The following is a 16,819-nucleotide window of genomic DNA, read 5'->3' as shown; positions in this document are numbered from 1 at the left end:
AGCTGCTGTGTGTTAAATAAAACAGAGTTGCTTTTCGTCCTGACAAAAGGGAACGCAACACCTGCCTGCGTGCTCTTGCGCAGGCGTAAAAAAAAGTTGGTTGTCGTTAGCTCCGCCGCAAGTCACCTTTTACCAACAGAGAGGGGGGTAACGTTTGGAGGGTTAAAGAGAAAAAAATCCCAGAGACAGGGTTAAAGTATTAGAGTGGTGCTCCGAGGGCTGCGGGAAGCTGCGAATTCACACTGTCACCGTATCTGTAAGAGACTCAACGTGCTGCGCGGAAGTTTGTGTTTACTGGTGTCGTGGTAGCAGCTAGCTGACTGGCCCTGTTAGCTTGTTAGCGAGGAACCTGGACATCAACATTTACTACTAAACAAGCAGCTGGAGAGTGGAAAAAGCGGCTGGTTATGCCCTAACATTTCAAACAGACGGTTTGGCAGATGTTGTGGTGAGTTGCTGGTTTGGTGATCAAACTCTTTATTATCTTACTGCGGGACACCAGCTGTAAATCTTTGTGTTAAACCCTAACCTCACTGATTCAGAAAGATAGAAACTCCGATCTAACTCGTAGATATCAGCGCTGCACTATCTAAACATATTGGATATTGCCGGTGCCGATGACCTCTCGGGCTCGCATCACTGGACCTGCAACCCGTCCTCCTCATCGGACCTAGACTACCTATCAGCGGCGATGGCTCCCCTGTTCAGCTAGTATACGACGCGTGGAAACAATCTGCAGCCCCGGTAACCATGGGAGGATGTGTGGGGAGATACTGGGAAGGCTGGGAGGACACACAGAGCCGAGGCTCCTCCAGGAACGGCGGACGAGGAGGTAAGACTACATTGTTTCAAGTGTGTGTGTGTGTTGGCATGCAAGTTATAGTCAAACCACCCAAAACACACACACACACACACACACACACACACACACACACACACACACACACACAGGTTTAAAGAATAGCTCAAAACAGGAATGGAGTCCGGCTGAGACTCATTGTATCCAGGTGTATCCCCCTCCCCAACCCCCTCCTTCACATCACACTGTGACTCAAATGCATCTCAAGTGACCACATGTGGTTGGGTTTCACCTCCTCGCTCACATTTGTTTATTCTGTGGTGAGACTGTGCCTGCTACTAAACAGGAAAAAGTCATATAGGCAAATATATAATGTTTTGATAGTCAGCTGTGGGCAGGGAGGCCTTTCCAAATCTACACTCCAGACTGGCACCATTTGACTACGTGTATACAAAACAAGTTTATCTCACAGGTCGATCAGATTAGGGCCAATATTGTACAGTCATAAATTATGAAGGATAAGAAACTGCTTAACAGCAAATAAAGGAGAGGAATGTAGCAGTTTGCTTATTGGGAGAGTGATAGATCAGATTTCTCTTACTCTTACTATCCCAGACCCACTCTCTCATCACAGACACAGCCAAATTCACCTACTCTACACCTCCATCTGCCTCACATCGCGCCTGCAAGCAAAGCCGGCAATTTTCTCACCTGCCAATTTGAAGCCACACTCTTAATCCCACAATAGTTAAGCTTGTTGGGACAACTGCTACCTTTTTTTTTGTTTAAGTGGTAATATGGTGTGAAGAGAACGCCGTATCTCAGCCACCAGGCAGTACAGGCATTGCGGTTCCTGTTCCCGGCAACACTGTAACAGGTTACATCGATTCCCGAAGCTGCTGATAGTCCACTTCTTCTCACCAGGGACTCGAGTTCATGTCCATTACCTTTCCCCGGAAGATAACATTCCTCTAAAGATAAACACTGGCCGACAGCCACTTTTTTTGTTCCTTTTTTTACACTCGTCTTTGATGGTGAAGGATGGAACTTGGATTGCCGCTGGAGCTCTTAAAAGACTAAATGTTACATTTAGCCCAACCAGACTAAACTGAGTGACGCAGGCGCCGTGTAGCCGAATTGGCCGACATGCTCAATTTCTGCATAGTTTGACAACAATGAGCGTGACCTTTGTGATTATGGTGTGATACATGAATGCTTATTGTTTAGTGGCTGGTTGGACTTACAGGTTTATTAATGATGCTCTCTGAAAATGGGAAGTTTGTCAATTCTACCAAGCACTCCAACACTACACCTAATAAGAGAGATTAGAGTTATTTTACTCCAACTAAAATACTAAAAGTATTTTTTTTTAATTACTCTTAACATACTTCCCTTTGCTCTGATTCATGTTCAGTCATAGCGAAGTTCCCTTTTAAAGCAACTGTTTTGTAAATCTGAGTGTCTGTGATTCATTTGGATGCAGGCTCCTCCAAAAACTGACTGACGGAAAGTTTTTCCAGTCTTTTTCCAGCAAAAAAAAATTGCCTCCAGGTTACACCAGAGTGACAGAAGCTTTTCAGAACTGGTTCCAGCATCAGTGTCACAGCAGGCAACGAGGCCCTATCCGGAGAATAAGACTGTTTTAAAATCATTGCTGAGATTTCTCAAGTTTTTGGTACACGTGGTGATTTCCCACCCTGATTGGTATCAACAGACACTCCCTTACAGATAATAAAGAACATGTCTCATCATGTCCTGCTGCATCATTGACTGGCTTCTCTTAAAAAAAAAAACTCTGCTCTGTTTGGCACACCCTCGTACAGACAACGAGAAGAGGTCGTCACATATAATGGAGAGCTGTAATTGTTGTATCCCTCGGTTTTCACAATCTGGGTTCATTGATCTGTTTTCTATCTATTTCCTCCCATTCAGTCTTTATTTTACTTTGGAGGAAATACAGGCAGGTTAATAAAGCGGTAGTTGGCACCAGATATCAATAAATGGCTTTACATTAACAGGTAGCACTCAGGTAGCCATGTTTCTTGGTGTGTATTGAATGTGTTTTGATTTAAAAATGTGGATTGAAGGTGTGACTGCGGTTCAGATCTTGATTCAGATTTTGGGTGGACCCTGCAGAGATGAATAAATGACTGAATGTGTCATCATCATCAGCCCATCATCTTTTTTTTAACATCTGTAAACGAGTTGCCACGGAAAACCAAACCCAGTGTGGTGTTACCATGGTTACCTGGAACTCACCTCAGAACCCGGCAACATCATTCAAAGAGTGACAGAGTCGATTAATTTGATTCTCTGGTATATTACCACTCAATACCAATATTACTCTTGTATGTTGTCAATAATATAGATAATGTCAGGATAATTTTATTATGTGTTTATTTTTAAGTATTATTATTATTATTATTATTCTTTTTCTTATCGCTGCTCTTCTATTTTACTGTCCACTACTTTTCCCATTGTGGGACTAATAAAGGAATATCTTATCTTAAATATTAATGTGACAGAAGATAAACCTGCAACTATTTTGATAGTTCATTGAGGGTTTTTTGTTGTTGTTATTTGTTGAGTAAAATGTCCAAATGAACTGATTCCAGCTTTTTAAATATGTATATTTTTTTGCATATAGTTTTTTATGAAAGTAAACTTAATATCTTAAAGTTTTGGACTGTTAGTCAGATAAAACAAGACATTTGCTGTATGAGCTTGTGATAGACATTTTATATGACAAATGCCTAATGGATTTAAGTGTAGATTCATTAATAGAATTGATAATTGCCGTCCTAAAGAGAAAAGACATTTTAACATCCAGTTAAATTTTCATAGTTTGATTTTTCTAGTGAAGAGGCAGAAAATGTAACTGAGTTGACTGATAAATCCATCAGGCCGATATACTGGCTGATATTAGCTTAATATAGATATACTAGTATGTATGTATTCTAAGAGCTGGAAAGAGCTTCACAAATGAACATCATACTGCATTGAAGAAGGCTTTAAACTAGCGATTGAAACCATAAACACATTTTGAAAACGTTTAGTGAGGTTATAAATCAAGTGAGAAGTTGGTGAATTCTCCATTGACTTGTATAGAGACGGAAGTCCTTTTGACACCAAAACGGTTGCCCCCTGGTGGCCTTTTGATAGAATGCAGTTTTAAGTTACTTCCGTGTTGGCATCATTTCAGAGGACCGGAACTCCCCGCCTGTCCAAAACGCATTTCCCCCTTAGACCACCATTGTAAAAGAGACTGTGTAAAACAGTTGAGTCAAGTGAGTATGTCTCGGGCTGTAGAGTTCGTAATCAACCTCAATCTGAAAGCATCGTTTTTGAGATTCTCTGTAGCCATTTGAAATGTAGAAAGTAGAGGAAAAACTTCACTTCCTGTTAGTTTTCAGACTCGGTATCATGGATGCTACAGAAGGCCTGTTAGAAGTTGTCTTGAGCCTGTCTCTGTTTCTTTATCTTCAGCTGCACAAAGCTGAGCAGCAGTGCAGTGATAAGATAACCAGCTACGAGGATGAGACGGCATGTTGGGAGTACATGTATGGGTGTTGCTCGTGTTTTATTAGGAAACACAGTCATACACTTGAGTCTGTGTCTGGCTGAAGAGCGCACTTCCATTCACTGACATTTGCCTTTTAAAGAATGTAACAGAAAACATCCCACATTCATTATCTGCTTTACGTCAGTTTAAGTGTGTTTAAGGATGTTTTAACATCTTCACATAATTAGGTAACAACAACTGTCTGGGGTATTGTCTTGTTTTGTTTCCTGAAATCCAGCAACAAGCAACAGCTGTAAATCTAATCCACATATTCTGTCTTTTTTTTTAATGACGCATTTCATTAACACTTATAAATACAACAGGCTTGAGTGTATGCCTCGACACGTGGCAGCTTCTTTTTATGGGCCCAGGGTGATGAAAACACCCTGATATTGCTTCATGTGTCTGTAATGCATTGCTTCACGTCTCTTGTTTTGTTTCGGCGTGCTGCAGTTTTGATTTAAGAAAAAAAAAATGGGGCTGTTTGGTGAGTCACTTCCTAACCCTTCCTGTTGGCGCCCGCCTTTTCACACAATCCACACACAATCTACCAGAACACACTTGTTAATTCGTATAACGTCATCTTGTCAAATATTGATTCCTGCAGCGCCGCTCGAGGCCTCTAAGCAGGGTTTATTCGAGGGGAAGGTGATGAAGAAATAAGAGCTGGATGAGAGACTAATAGACTAATAGTTGTAGGGTTTATGAAACATCAGGGGTTAGTTTAAACACACGCACAATAGAAATCAAACATTTCATGGAAAGCTCCTCTGCTTGTCTGAGTTTCTCAGCTCGGCTCCTCCTCTGATCAGACCTCAGCTGTCCAACATCTGCTGATGCTAACTACTGCATGTTTAAACTCCACTGTAGTTATCAGGCTGACTGAAACGGTCACAGGGAGTCACTAAAACACTAAAATCAGGATAACACAGCAAAACACAATACAGTTTATTACAATGTTTTAATGATATCTAACTAAAGAGGAGGAATCATATACAGTAGATGAAATGGACTCTGAGCCTATTTAATACATACACAGCAACATGTGTCATCATTGTAGGGCTGCAACTAACCATTATTTTCATTGTTATTGATCAATTAGTCATTCGGTGTATAAAATAATGTCAGAAAATGGTGGAAAATGTTTATCACTGTTTCTCAAAGCCCAAGATGACATCCTTCAAATGTCTCCTTTTTTTGTCCACAACCCAACACACAACCCAATGTTTATTGAACTGTAATAGAAGACTAAATAAACCACTAAATATTCACATTTGTAATAGAAGACTAAATAAACCACTAAATATTCACATTTCAGAACCTTGATTCACACAGTTCTTCCCAAAAACACGACTCGCAACGATTCACCAATCCACTGATCGTTGCAGCTTTACCTCATCCTGTTAATGTTAAACAGACATCAACTGGCAAAAGGTTAAACTGCCCGAAATCACAGCAATCTGCAGTAAAAGAAGGCTTTGTTAGACTGGTGCCAGTGTTGTGGTGTGTAAGTGTGTATTAATAGATCACTGAGAGGTAAAAATTGTAAAGAGCTTTGTCCATTAGGTCGAAAAGCGCTATAGAAGTGCAGTCCATTTACCACTTACCATATCATAAAACAGTATTTTAAGATATTGATTATTTGTCACAGATCCTTATAAAACACTTGTCACAGTCTCTGAAACAGAGTTTGTTGTGGCTGATACTGACTGTTATGATAATCTGTTGTTAGGCAGTAAATATATTTAAAATATACTCATAGACTTTATGCTATAAAATAGCAGGTGCTTTAGCTTTTTGTGTGGGAAGAGGATCATATGAGGATAGTTTGTTTTGTATTCTTGCCTTGGGAGGTAGAATAACATGTAGATAGATAGACTGCTAGATATTTTTCCAACTATTTGTCTCAGCAAATATCCACAGGGTGATGGTGAGGAACCCCCTTTCCTTCACTCGGGATACTCTCTGCTCCAAGTGCTAATCCTACACCACCCTCCACATCCTCCCATTACTCCTCCGAAGCCACCTGCACTATAAATAATTAGTTTGAAAGAAAGGCAACCCCTCTTGGATGCGCGCTGTCTCTTTTCTACTCCTCTTTATTTTCCATGACTCTGCTCCTCAGTGACTGGCATCTCTTGGCCTCTCTGACATTTGTAAAGATAAGCTCAGGCAGGTTTAGTACATGAACATGCTGTCAGTTAGCATCCATTAAAAAACAAAAAAACAACCTATCCACCTGCCACAAAACAAAACTGCTATCTTAAATTATTGGCAGGTAAGTTCCTTATTGTCTGTGAAGGCACATGTATGTGTGGCCCTCTTCAATAAGGGCTCTCTTGGCCTAGATTTCGCTTTGTGTTAATATTGAATGGTGGGAAACACAGGTAAGGTTACATAGACAGATATAGGCTACACATACTTCATGCATATTGCAAACTCAGGGTGACCTCCTAATTTTAGATTGGGATGACATATTGGGGTGTGATGTTCTCTGGTGACTAGAGAAATGGTGGCTAGCATTTCACTCTCCGCTGCCAGCTTTGTTTATGAGTGTCAGGAGATGACAGCATACTCTAGGATTTGTTTTTTTATGGAAAGATTGTGTTATTTATGAATTCACTACTACTTATAAACAAAAGCAGAGCCACTACACCTCCTTTTTTTAAGTACTCAGCAAATAAAATTTCACAACCACATTGCTGTAACATTCTTCTATTGCTTCTCCTTCCCATCACAGGACGTAACGAGCCCCTGAAGAAAGATCGTCCCAAGTGGAAGAGCGACTACCCGATGACGGAGGGCCAGCTACGGAGCAAGCGGGATGAGTTCTGGGACACAGCGCCGGCCTTCGAGGGCCGCAAGGAGATCTGGGACGCCCTGAAAGCAGCAGCCGTGGCCCTGGAGTGTAACGACCACGAACTGGCCCAGGCTATAGTGGATGGAGCCAGTATCACACTGCCACACGGTGAGGACATAAACAGGCTATCCATGCTATATATCAGGTAACTCCATTGTTTAATGTGGTTGAATGATTGATTAAAATTATTTTTTTTTTTTCCTCTCCAGGTACTCTGACAGAGTGTTATGACGAACTCGGGAACCGCTACCAGCTGCCCGTCTACTGCCTGGCTCCACCCATCAACCTCATCTCAGAGCGCAGTGATGAGGATCCCAGCGACAGCCCCGAACCTCCTGTAGCACCCAAGAAGGAATTCCAGCTCAAGGTCCTTATTCCTCCTCATTTTCATTTTCTACTCAAATGTTCATTGATATTTATATAGTTAATGTCTGTTTCCATGCTAAATTTTAAATAAGTTTAAACTGGCATATTTGATGAATGTAGCCTTGATTAAAACCATGCTGAAATTGCAAGGCTAAAACAAAACAGTCACTGCTTTTGCTCATGAGTCTTTGCATATGGGGTAAAAAGTGAAAAACCCACATGAAACGTGATGATACAGCAGCAGTGATCTAACTTCATGTAGCTCATAGATCCAAGTTGTGGTGCTAACTAGTAAAGCTGTTATTATCTGTTTAAAATTAGACCAAGATAATCTAGTTGTTTGTTCTTGTGTTGTCACAACTGTAAAATTCTGACAAAATTCAGTCCGTATCATTTCATTAAACTATTAACCATTATTATAAGTTACCTTCATGAAAGATTACTTTCACTAGCATTTAGGCTGACGTCACCTTTGGCTGCCTGGTATTAATTTCAGCTCTTTTGCAGCTTTTGTTCTTGTTTTTGTAACTCTTACAACGCCTGTCCTCTGCAGGTACGTATGTCCACAGGTAAGGACCTACGCCTCAGCGCCAGCATGGCGGACACCATAGGGCAGCTGAAGAAGCAGCTGCACGTCCAGGAGGACATCGACGCCAACCACCAGCGCTGGTTCTTCTCCGGCAAGCTGCTCACAGACAAGACACGGCTGCAAGACACTAAGATCCAGAAGGACTTTGTCATTCAGGTCATCGTCAACCCGCAGGCCCTCCGAGGCCCCAAGCTGTCACCCACCAACACCACCACCACCACCACCACCACCACCACCACTGAGTCCTCCCCTGCATCTGAATAACTGAGAGAAAAAACCCAGCACAGATGGAGGAGATGGTGGAGGGGGATGGCAGACGCTGAAGGACCAGCGGCACCTCCTGATGCTGGATAACTCTTTGACACACCTGCTGTTACTGAAATAGGTTAAAAAAAGATCTGTGGAGTTATAAAACTACATGAGGGAGAAACTCAACAGTGCTGCTTTTAAACTACCATGTGTCATTGTATTTTTTTTTTTGGTTTTGCTGGGTTGTTCTGAAAGCGAATCCAGTCACCACACTAACTCTCGTCTTTTTGAACCACCTACAACATGCCCACGTCATGCTACTCATGCAAAGACTCGGCCTCGGCTCTTTTTATCTGCACGAATGCTAACGAAGTGCCAACGTCGGAACTGCAGAGGTGTTTGTGTTGGTTCTAAAGCACATCTCTACTTTGGACTATGACGCCCATGGACTCTGCACTGCAATCCTTTTCTGCTCATCGGAAACCGAAGGGGAAGGCAGTGAGCGGGATAATGAGCTTCTCTTTTTTTTCTTTTTTTCTCCATCTTTCATTGAGGAATTATTAAACTGAGCTTTTTTGCACATTTGAAGATTATTACTATACTTTTGTGGTAGTTTTGTGTGCCTTCTACAAGATGAAACAAAAAGGGTTAATGTACTGAAAGATGCTAGATTTCCCGCTAGGCTAAGCCTTCTGTATTTTTTTAGATTCAGGAACTCTTAGATCAATCCAAGCTATATCTGCTGCCTTTTTTAATGATTTCATGAATATTGCAGACAAAACATTGCGAATGGGTGCTGCTGTGTGTGTGTATGGGTGTGTGTGTGTGCAAAAGGGTTATGTATATAATCCATACATTTCAGATTGTAGCGGACATTGACAAGACTGTTTCCTTGGTGTACAATTCACCTATGATATCATAAATTCCCACACAAATATAATAGTCTTAGGGCGCACTCACACTAGGCAATCATACCGTGCCCAAGCACGTTTGCCCCGTAAAGTCTGGATTATTTGGCTAGTGTGAGTGCAAGTGTACCGTGCTTGAGTACGGTTCACTTGGTCACGCATGTGCACACGGTTACGTACACAACGCGCGAAACGTGGTGAAGATGTATGAACCATGCGACCATCCCTCCACAACAACAATAGCAATGGCGGCGTCGAAGGGCTCACGTTGGTCAGATGAAGAGGTGGAGTGTTTGATCCACAAAGCCAACACAGTCATTAAAGTTTGAGCCATGTTTTCTGTTTCTTTCTCCATCACGCTGCTGCAACCGCGTAAAAACAATAGTCACTTAATGTGGATGTTGCGCCATGCGTATTTCGTATATCAACGTGATGACGTATGTGTCGGAGGCAACCGTGCTTGAGTAAACTTGGGTTTGGGGTAATGTGAGTGCTGGCCAGCGGGGGACAGAGGAGGGGGGACATTCGTGCTTCAGCACGGTACGGAACAACTGGCCCTACTGTGAGTGCCCTTAAACAATCATATTATTGGACACTTAGGGGCCCCCTGACCACCAGGGGGCAGTAAGATTCAAAAACTAACTCTGCAACATTACCCTTATATATCACTTGGGTTGCTTAGGGCTAGTTGTCTTTTTTTTTTCACACCACCAGATGAATGTAAATCCAGTATTCGCTCGCCTTTTACCCCCAGTGTGGTTCATAAAACAACTTTAACATTTGATTGCTAAACTCTTCTTCACCAGCAGGCTTGCATGAGCGCGTTTGCCGTAAAAATGGCAAGTTTTATGTGTGTGGAGAGCAGTGGACCAAAACAAGCTGTTGATTTGGGTTTTCATTCTCAGTGGGAGCAGAAGCACCACCAGCCCATTCAAATGACAGAGAGAAAAATTGTTGCAAGTAGTTAAAAGCACAGAAACAACACAATACTTGATACTATTTCCAGACTAAACAAAAGAAACAGTACAGTGGAGTTATCACCTTTTGCAGTCTACAGCATTCTTTCTTTGAGTACGGCACCACTACATAAACATGAGACTTTGTTTTGTCTGGAAGGCAAAGAGGGTAACTCTGTTTATTTGTAACCCCTCTCCAAACATTTAGTGACTGTGGGGTATGACTAACCTCTCACTAAGTCCTCAACACATTCACACAGTCTTTGCAGAAGCCGTTAAGCCTGACAGTTTGTGTCTTATGCCTTTTTGCCTTTAATAGTACCACAGCTGCAGTGACTCTGAGGAAAGATAATAGTTTTGAATGGAAACAAGCCTCTAGCCAAGTCATCTACGGCAGAGAACAGAAACCTATCAGCCCCAAAAAAAATCACTTTGAATTTATACTTCCATTCACATTGAAGCTCAAATTGCACAATGTAGATATTTTCCCATCAGAAAATCAACATAGCCACATTTGCTTCTTAGCTCCAGCAGATCACGTCGAAATCGCTACATTGTTTTCATCCACCGCTCTCATCACACATCTCTTGAGCAGTTTCATCATAGATGGAATAAAATTGAGCCATCAGTTTGAAACCTAACTGAGCCACACCTCATCACATCATGAATACGTTTTCTTTTAAGAGAGAGAGAGAGAGTGTTTAATTTTCTTGTAGCTTTTCTATCCAGTTTCAGTGTTGAAGCTCATCACAATCTCTTTTCCTTGACTTTCAGGCCTTTTTTGCTTTCCCTTCACCAGTGGTTCTTTTGGGGATATTTCTTAATCATTGTATTCAAACTTGAATAAGCATTTTTCTCTGTACGTGCAATATAATAGACATAGACCTCATATCGTTTTTTTTTTTGTTTTTTTTTCGTTTCTAACTATAGGTTTCATTGAGCACCAGCTATGAGTATTAAAGTTAATGTCAGTCTACAGGTACAATCCTGCTACAATCGGATGCCTCTGTCAACTGTTTCAGATGTTCACGCTTGTCACTTTGAAATGTATTCCAAGCTGACGCCTCGACCATTCAGACGGGGCGTTCATCTTTCACAGAGTAAATATCAAAACATTAAAAATGCCTACACAACTTCTCTTTCCCAGTGTCCATTTAGCATTCTGCCCCGCTTCGTCTTCAGCTGTGAAGGTTAAGGTGTCATCGAGCCTCAGGGTGGGGAAAAAGATCCGTTGACAACTTTATCAATAGCGATCTGGCTGAAGTGAGCCATGGGTCGGTGCTTGTCCTATTTTATTTTTCCTCAATTTAAGAAGTAATACTGAGCAGTAGACTTTGAATCATGTCCGATTAACACTTATTTAGATGTTATGGTTAGGTTGCAATGTTAAGGGAAATTCAGATTGACCCCTTCATGCTTCGTTGTAGCAATTACCAACACCAATCCCTCCCCAGTACTAGTTTAATAGGAAGTGTTTCTCCATGTGAAGTCACAGGCATAATTAAGAAGGGGATAAAAATACACCGCTAGAATAGGCAGGAAACAGCCAATACAATGGATACTGACTGATAGATGCCTTCCTCGCTCAGCAGTTGAGTGCTATTATTTACCATTTCCCTGTAAATGTATAGCATCCGCTAAACAATGAACATGTGCTGTACAAGAGATGGGATACAAAGGAAGTCGAACGAGTTTCAGGACAAAGTGAATTTTTTTCCTTCTAAACCAACCACAACAAGTCAGTTTAAGAAAATGTAGCAAGGTTATCCACGTGACCGAAATAATATCCGACGAAGTAGCCAGATGGAACTTAACTAGACGTGTCCTCATTTCTCCCCGGCCTTGCACACAGGTGTTCTCAATTATTTAGGCATATGAGACCTCTATTCATGTTCAAACTGAGTGGAGCTATGATTAGGTCCTCCATGTTGCGGTCATGCAATATCCAAGGTATTGTAATTATGAGTTTCCGATTTGAAAATAGTGTTAGCGACAACATCCAAGCACAATATGTAGTACGCTGGTATCTCTAAAAAAAAACTCCTTTATCTCATTGTGCGCCTTATTTACTATTTGCCATATTTAATGCCTTCAAAAATTCTCCCAAATCTTAACTTTTTCATGGTGTAAAGTAACTGACCTGGCCCAACTGGTGCAACAGAACTACCAGTAGAATAGAGATGTCAATTAAACAGCTGTACATGCCCACATAGTCTTGAGATGACCCCTAATCAGGCAAAGTGGAAACACCTGTGACGGCCTTTGGTAATCCACTCCAAAACACGCCCTTGAAGTCCACTCGCATGTGTCTAATGTAGAGTGGAATAAACGCTCATCTCCATCTTTAATTAGGGACTTCTTTGTTCACTTCTACTGTGTAGCAGTCCGACTCTGTGGCCTTAAGTTGAGGAGGCAGAAAGCCACACAAAGCCTCAAGGTTACAGTGCTAGTCAGCAAAACAAATCCAACATCTGACTCATCAGATGCACGAAGGTCCCCTTTCTGCTGTTTATCTTCCTGTTTATTGTGAATGAAAAATGAGGAAACCACAGCAGAGGGTTCAAGAAAGATCAGTTTTTTCTGTTGCTACTTACCTCCACGCTCAGATACATCATAGCACAGACAATGTTTCAGTTTGTTAAGTTTGCTTAAAACTGTGAAATTCTCTCTAACATCACGCCAACTTCACCTCAGCCACCACTTTTTTTTTCTTTTTTTTTTTAAAAGAAGATGAACGCTCACTGACTGTCGTAGCCTTAGATTGATATCTTGATCCACAAGAAGCATCCAGCTCCTTCTTCATTCATATTACACCCACAATCCATCACATTTTAAAGTGTTTTTCACAATCAGAAGGGATGCAAATGGACATTGATATGATTGATTTCATTAGAATGCAATGTTTCTATACGTTTGTACAACTGTAAGACTTACTGGTCAATAACAGGTTGTCTGCATGTGTTGTCGGTATATTCATGGTACACAAATGGAATTTAATTTGCATATAAAGTTGTTTATTAAGAATGGAATTAAAGCCATAATAGGCCGGGAATATTTATTTTACACTTACAAGACAACCAATACCACTCCATACATCCCTAGTCTCCTTTTAAGGACTTACATTCCCAGTTGAATCAAGCTTTGTCATTGGATTTACAAAGAAACAGCCTTGACTGACCCACTCAAAAAAGAAAAAGAGATCTCAATTGCGTTTTTTAAATTGTCCCTATGATGTGTAAAAAATATGTAGTAGTCATGAAGAAAAATCAGGATTTCTTCACAGTGAATAACAACCACAAATTAATTAACACTCAGTGTGTTCATTTGTATGTTGATTTAATTTTCAATCATGTTTTTAAACTCTTGAATAAAGTCAAATTACAGTTAAAAAAAACAGTCTTGTTATATGTTCCCTTGTTGTTCTCTTTAAATGAACAAAGCCTGGAAGTATTTTTAAAATGACCCTCAAAATGGCAAAAACCTGATCCAACTTCATGCTGCAGCAAGTCAACCACAAGATGGTGCTCTTCTCTTGCACAAATACTTGAGTGAACCTAGGCTTCCTGTGCAGTGGTGGGACAAACAACCAGGAGATGGAACACACACACAGCTTTGTTTAGATTTGCTTCAAACATATTCAGATTATTTACAGTGTGTGTTTTCCTTCAGAGCAGACCTGGGAAGTTGAAGATGTAGAAAGTGAGAAGTTTTCGTGTGAGCTGAGTAACTTTCTCTTTATAAGTTTTTTTTTTTTTTTTTTTTGTATGTGTGCATACTGCTAACTTTTCATATATCTATTCATTTAGTAAATTCCTACGTTTCCAAAAATGCCTGTGAGCCCCCTTCAGAAAGAGTGTGGACTAATTCCAATCAAAGTTGGATTTACAGGCATATACATTGTTTAGAAGTGTTCATTTGTGGTTTACATGTGTACGCAACCATCACAGAATTCAACAATGTTCAGCAATGTTGGACTACATTTCCCAACAGCCACCACTCAATCAAACAGTGTGAGTGGAAGATACTGTAAAGTTGATATTGTAGAATTTACTGTTGATTAAGCTTCAGTTTCTGTAGGTGCTCTTTTATTTTACTGCTGAACTTAGATGAGTGTTCATAATGATTACCAGTTGTTTCCTCAACACAACAATACTTAAAAATGTCTCATATCTTGTCTGTGTGGCAACAAAATGTGCCCCCAAATTACTGCCTATGAATCCTTTCTTGCTGTACATTTTTAATACCCTCCCTGCATATGAAGAGGGGACTTTTCAAATAGTACAACTCCGTCTCTTTCCCCTCTCTCAGTCTCTGCAAATACAGTCAGCACAGGGTCTCCAGAGGGATGTGGTGCACCAGGCTGGGAAAAAAGCCCCTATTGACGGTGGAATTTCACAGCAAGCGCTGTGTTTGTGGTCACTCCCCCAGTCAGCCTATTCTAAACTCTGTTCCCCCTCTGACAGACCCAGGATGACCCTACCGCCACAGTTACGGAGATTTTGGACAGAGGCTGATGTTTAAGGGGTCTTGATATAACATTGTCCCCGGCTTGGATTGTTATTTGACTTTGGATCTCAGTCAATACTTCCACAATGCAATATTTTTGTCTGTGCCTAATTTATTTTCCCTCTGCCTCTGTTTTTGTATAAAGCCACTCAAGTGGACATTATACATTTTTACAGTAATCCTCCCCAGTGAACTGCAAAGTCATGATTTGAAATTATATGACCTAACCAGGCAGTGAAATGCTCAAACACATTAACTGGCAAAGTGAAGCCAGGATTTGCTCTTTTTAAAGTCTGTATATGCAGTATATCATTCAATTTCTAATATTTTCTCAATTTGTTGCATTAAATCATTTTGTTTTGGGGTTTTGCTGGTTAGTTAAATATAGATTTTTTTCTAAGCTCATCTGCAACAGGCCAAACAACCTTGTGATGACAAACTGTAGAAGAAAAATATCTCCCAAAAAATCCCCCAAACAAACCTAGCTTGTCACACTGAATCAGAAAGTGAAGCTACAACCCCAACGTACATTGGCACAACAGATATTCTGTTGTCAGTGTGGTGGAAAGTCTGCCCCACAGGAAGTGGTGAATCAAAATGTAAATTAAAAAACCTTCCAGAGAAAGCTGGATTCGCCAGCAAATCACCCCCACCAGACATAATTGCTACGTTTGCTTCGTAGCTGGAAATTCCCATCCTTTAGGCTGTAATTATAATACTACTACTGACCATTAGCTTAAGCATGCAAAAAAGCTAATGCTAAAGCTAATGGTAAGCAGGACTCCTGTCATTTCTTTTTCTGACATAAAGTAGGTGAAGTGAAAGTGAAATAAAATAAAATCTGTAAGTAAGCCATGTACACTTAAAGTGAGTTGTACAGGGCTACAACTTCATCTTTCATGTTTTATGAATGTTGCATTTTAACGTTAGCAAAAGGATCCAAACAATACGGAGATAATTAGTCAGCTAATGTGCTGTTAAATAATCTAATTTTGCACACTTTGACATTGTGTTTTTTGCTAGAGTTACGTTCGCATCTTTAGCGGGAAATAATTATGCTGGAAAATCATTTTTTAAATCTTATATGTAAGTTTTGAAGGCAACACTGACATTGACAAAAAAGGTTTATGTTTTCAGTTAATTCCAGACGATATAGATAGTATCTGTGGCATGCGGTTTTGTAGTCCTTAACATGTTAGCTTCTCCAACAAGCTAACACCTGCACATCAACCAGGTTCTATAAAAGAGAAAATATGTTGCTATGTTTTGTTACTTGACAACAACATTAAATTATGCTCCTTGAAGTGCTGAGCAGAGAAATTATGAATGTTTTTTTTAAGGGTGCTAACAGAAGTTATGCACCTTATACAATATCTGAGGAACAAATGCTCTTCCCATTGGCTTGCAGACGTGGGTCCTCAGACATGAGGTCTGGGCCTTCTTGGACAGTTTACCACACAACTGTATTTTGATGGCTTGTAAAATGGTGGTTGTGCTGTGTAATATTCATAGATATTCAACAGATAGCTGTGGCACGGAAAAAGGAAAGAAATATTGACTGTTTCCAAATTGGAGCGGCGCACGGGATTACATTTTTCCCAGTGGTAGTAGTGGAATTTCCTACTATCCAAAATCTCACAAATAGCACCGAAAGAACGACACAAAAGGTAGTTTAATCATACCGAACATATGATTTCTGAGTGGTGAAATGCTCTCTCTTCTATCATGATGGCCTGTTCAAGTTCAAAGACACAGCTCTAATCAGTACTGGTTGCTTGCATTCCCTCACTATTTCCCATCACTGTGAGTGTTTTTCCATCTTTCATCACTTTAGGAAATTTGCTATTTTTCCTAATCCAAATTTTTCTTCAAAGTAAATATTTTGATGATAGCTTGATTCTGTTGTGACAGATGACGATTATAGCCGTCGATGACTTTGTTTGGTGGACCTTCCATTTGCAAATGTGTTTTGTTTCATAGCAGTATTAATTAATATCTTACTTGTGTGTTTTCACTGGGAGCCT

At 40.5% G+C, this 16,819-nt stretch overlaps 1 protein-coding gene across 2 annotated transcripts; it reads left to right on the top strand.

Moving 5' to 3' along the window:
• The first annotated feature begins 116 nt into the window (after window positions 1–116).
• Window positions 117–9,013, top strand: ubtd1b (ubiquitin domain containing 1b). Of its 2 annotated transcripts, XM_062442851.1 has the most exons (5): window positions 117–448; window positions 572–832; window positions 7,102–7,329; window positions 7,431–7,588; window positions 8,141–9,013. In XM_062442851.1, exons 2-5 carry the CDS (start codon window positions 751–753, stop codon window positions 8,438–8,440), a joined length of 768 nt encoding a protein of 255 aa, XP_062298835.1. In that variant the 5' UTR covers window positions 117–448; window positions 572–750; the 3' UTR covers window positions 8,441–9,013. The 2 variants fall into 2 exon arrangements, with proteins under 2 accessions (XP_062298835.1, XP_062298834.1); XM_062442850.1 differs by having other exon boundaries at window positions 117–832.
• Window positions 9,014–16,819: the final 7,806 nt, after the last annotated feature.

The sequence above is a fragment of the Scomber scombrus genome, chromosome 21 (genome assembly GCF_963691925.1).
Source record: "Scomber scombrus chromosome 21, fScoSco1.1, whole genome shotgun sequence".
NCBI lineage: Eukaryota > Metazoa > Chordata > Actinopteri > Scombriformes > Scombridae > Scomber > Scomber scombrus.
The sequence above is the reverse complement of the archived record's forward strand: the minus strand, read 5'-3'. Positions and strand labels throughout refer to the sequence as shown.

Coding starts and splice junctions, on each gene's coding strand:
- ubtd1b (XM_062442851.1), top strand. CDS start 751: ATGGGAGGATGTGTGGGGAGATACTGGGAAGGCTGGGAGGACACACAG. Junction 833..7,101: donor CAGGAACGGCGGACGAGGAG/GTAAGACTACAT, acceptor TTCCCATCACAG/GACGTAACGAGCCCCTGAAG. Junction 7,330..7,430: donor CAGTATCACACTGCCACACG/GTGAGGACATAA, acceptor TTTCCTCTCCAG/GTACTCTGACAGAGTGTTAT.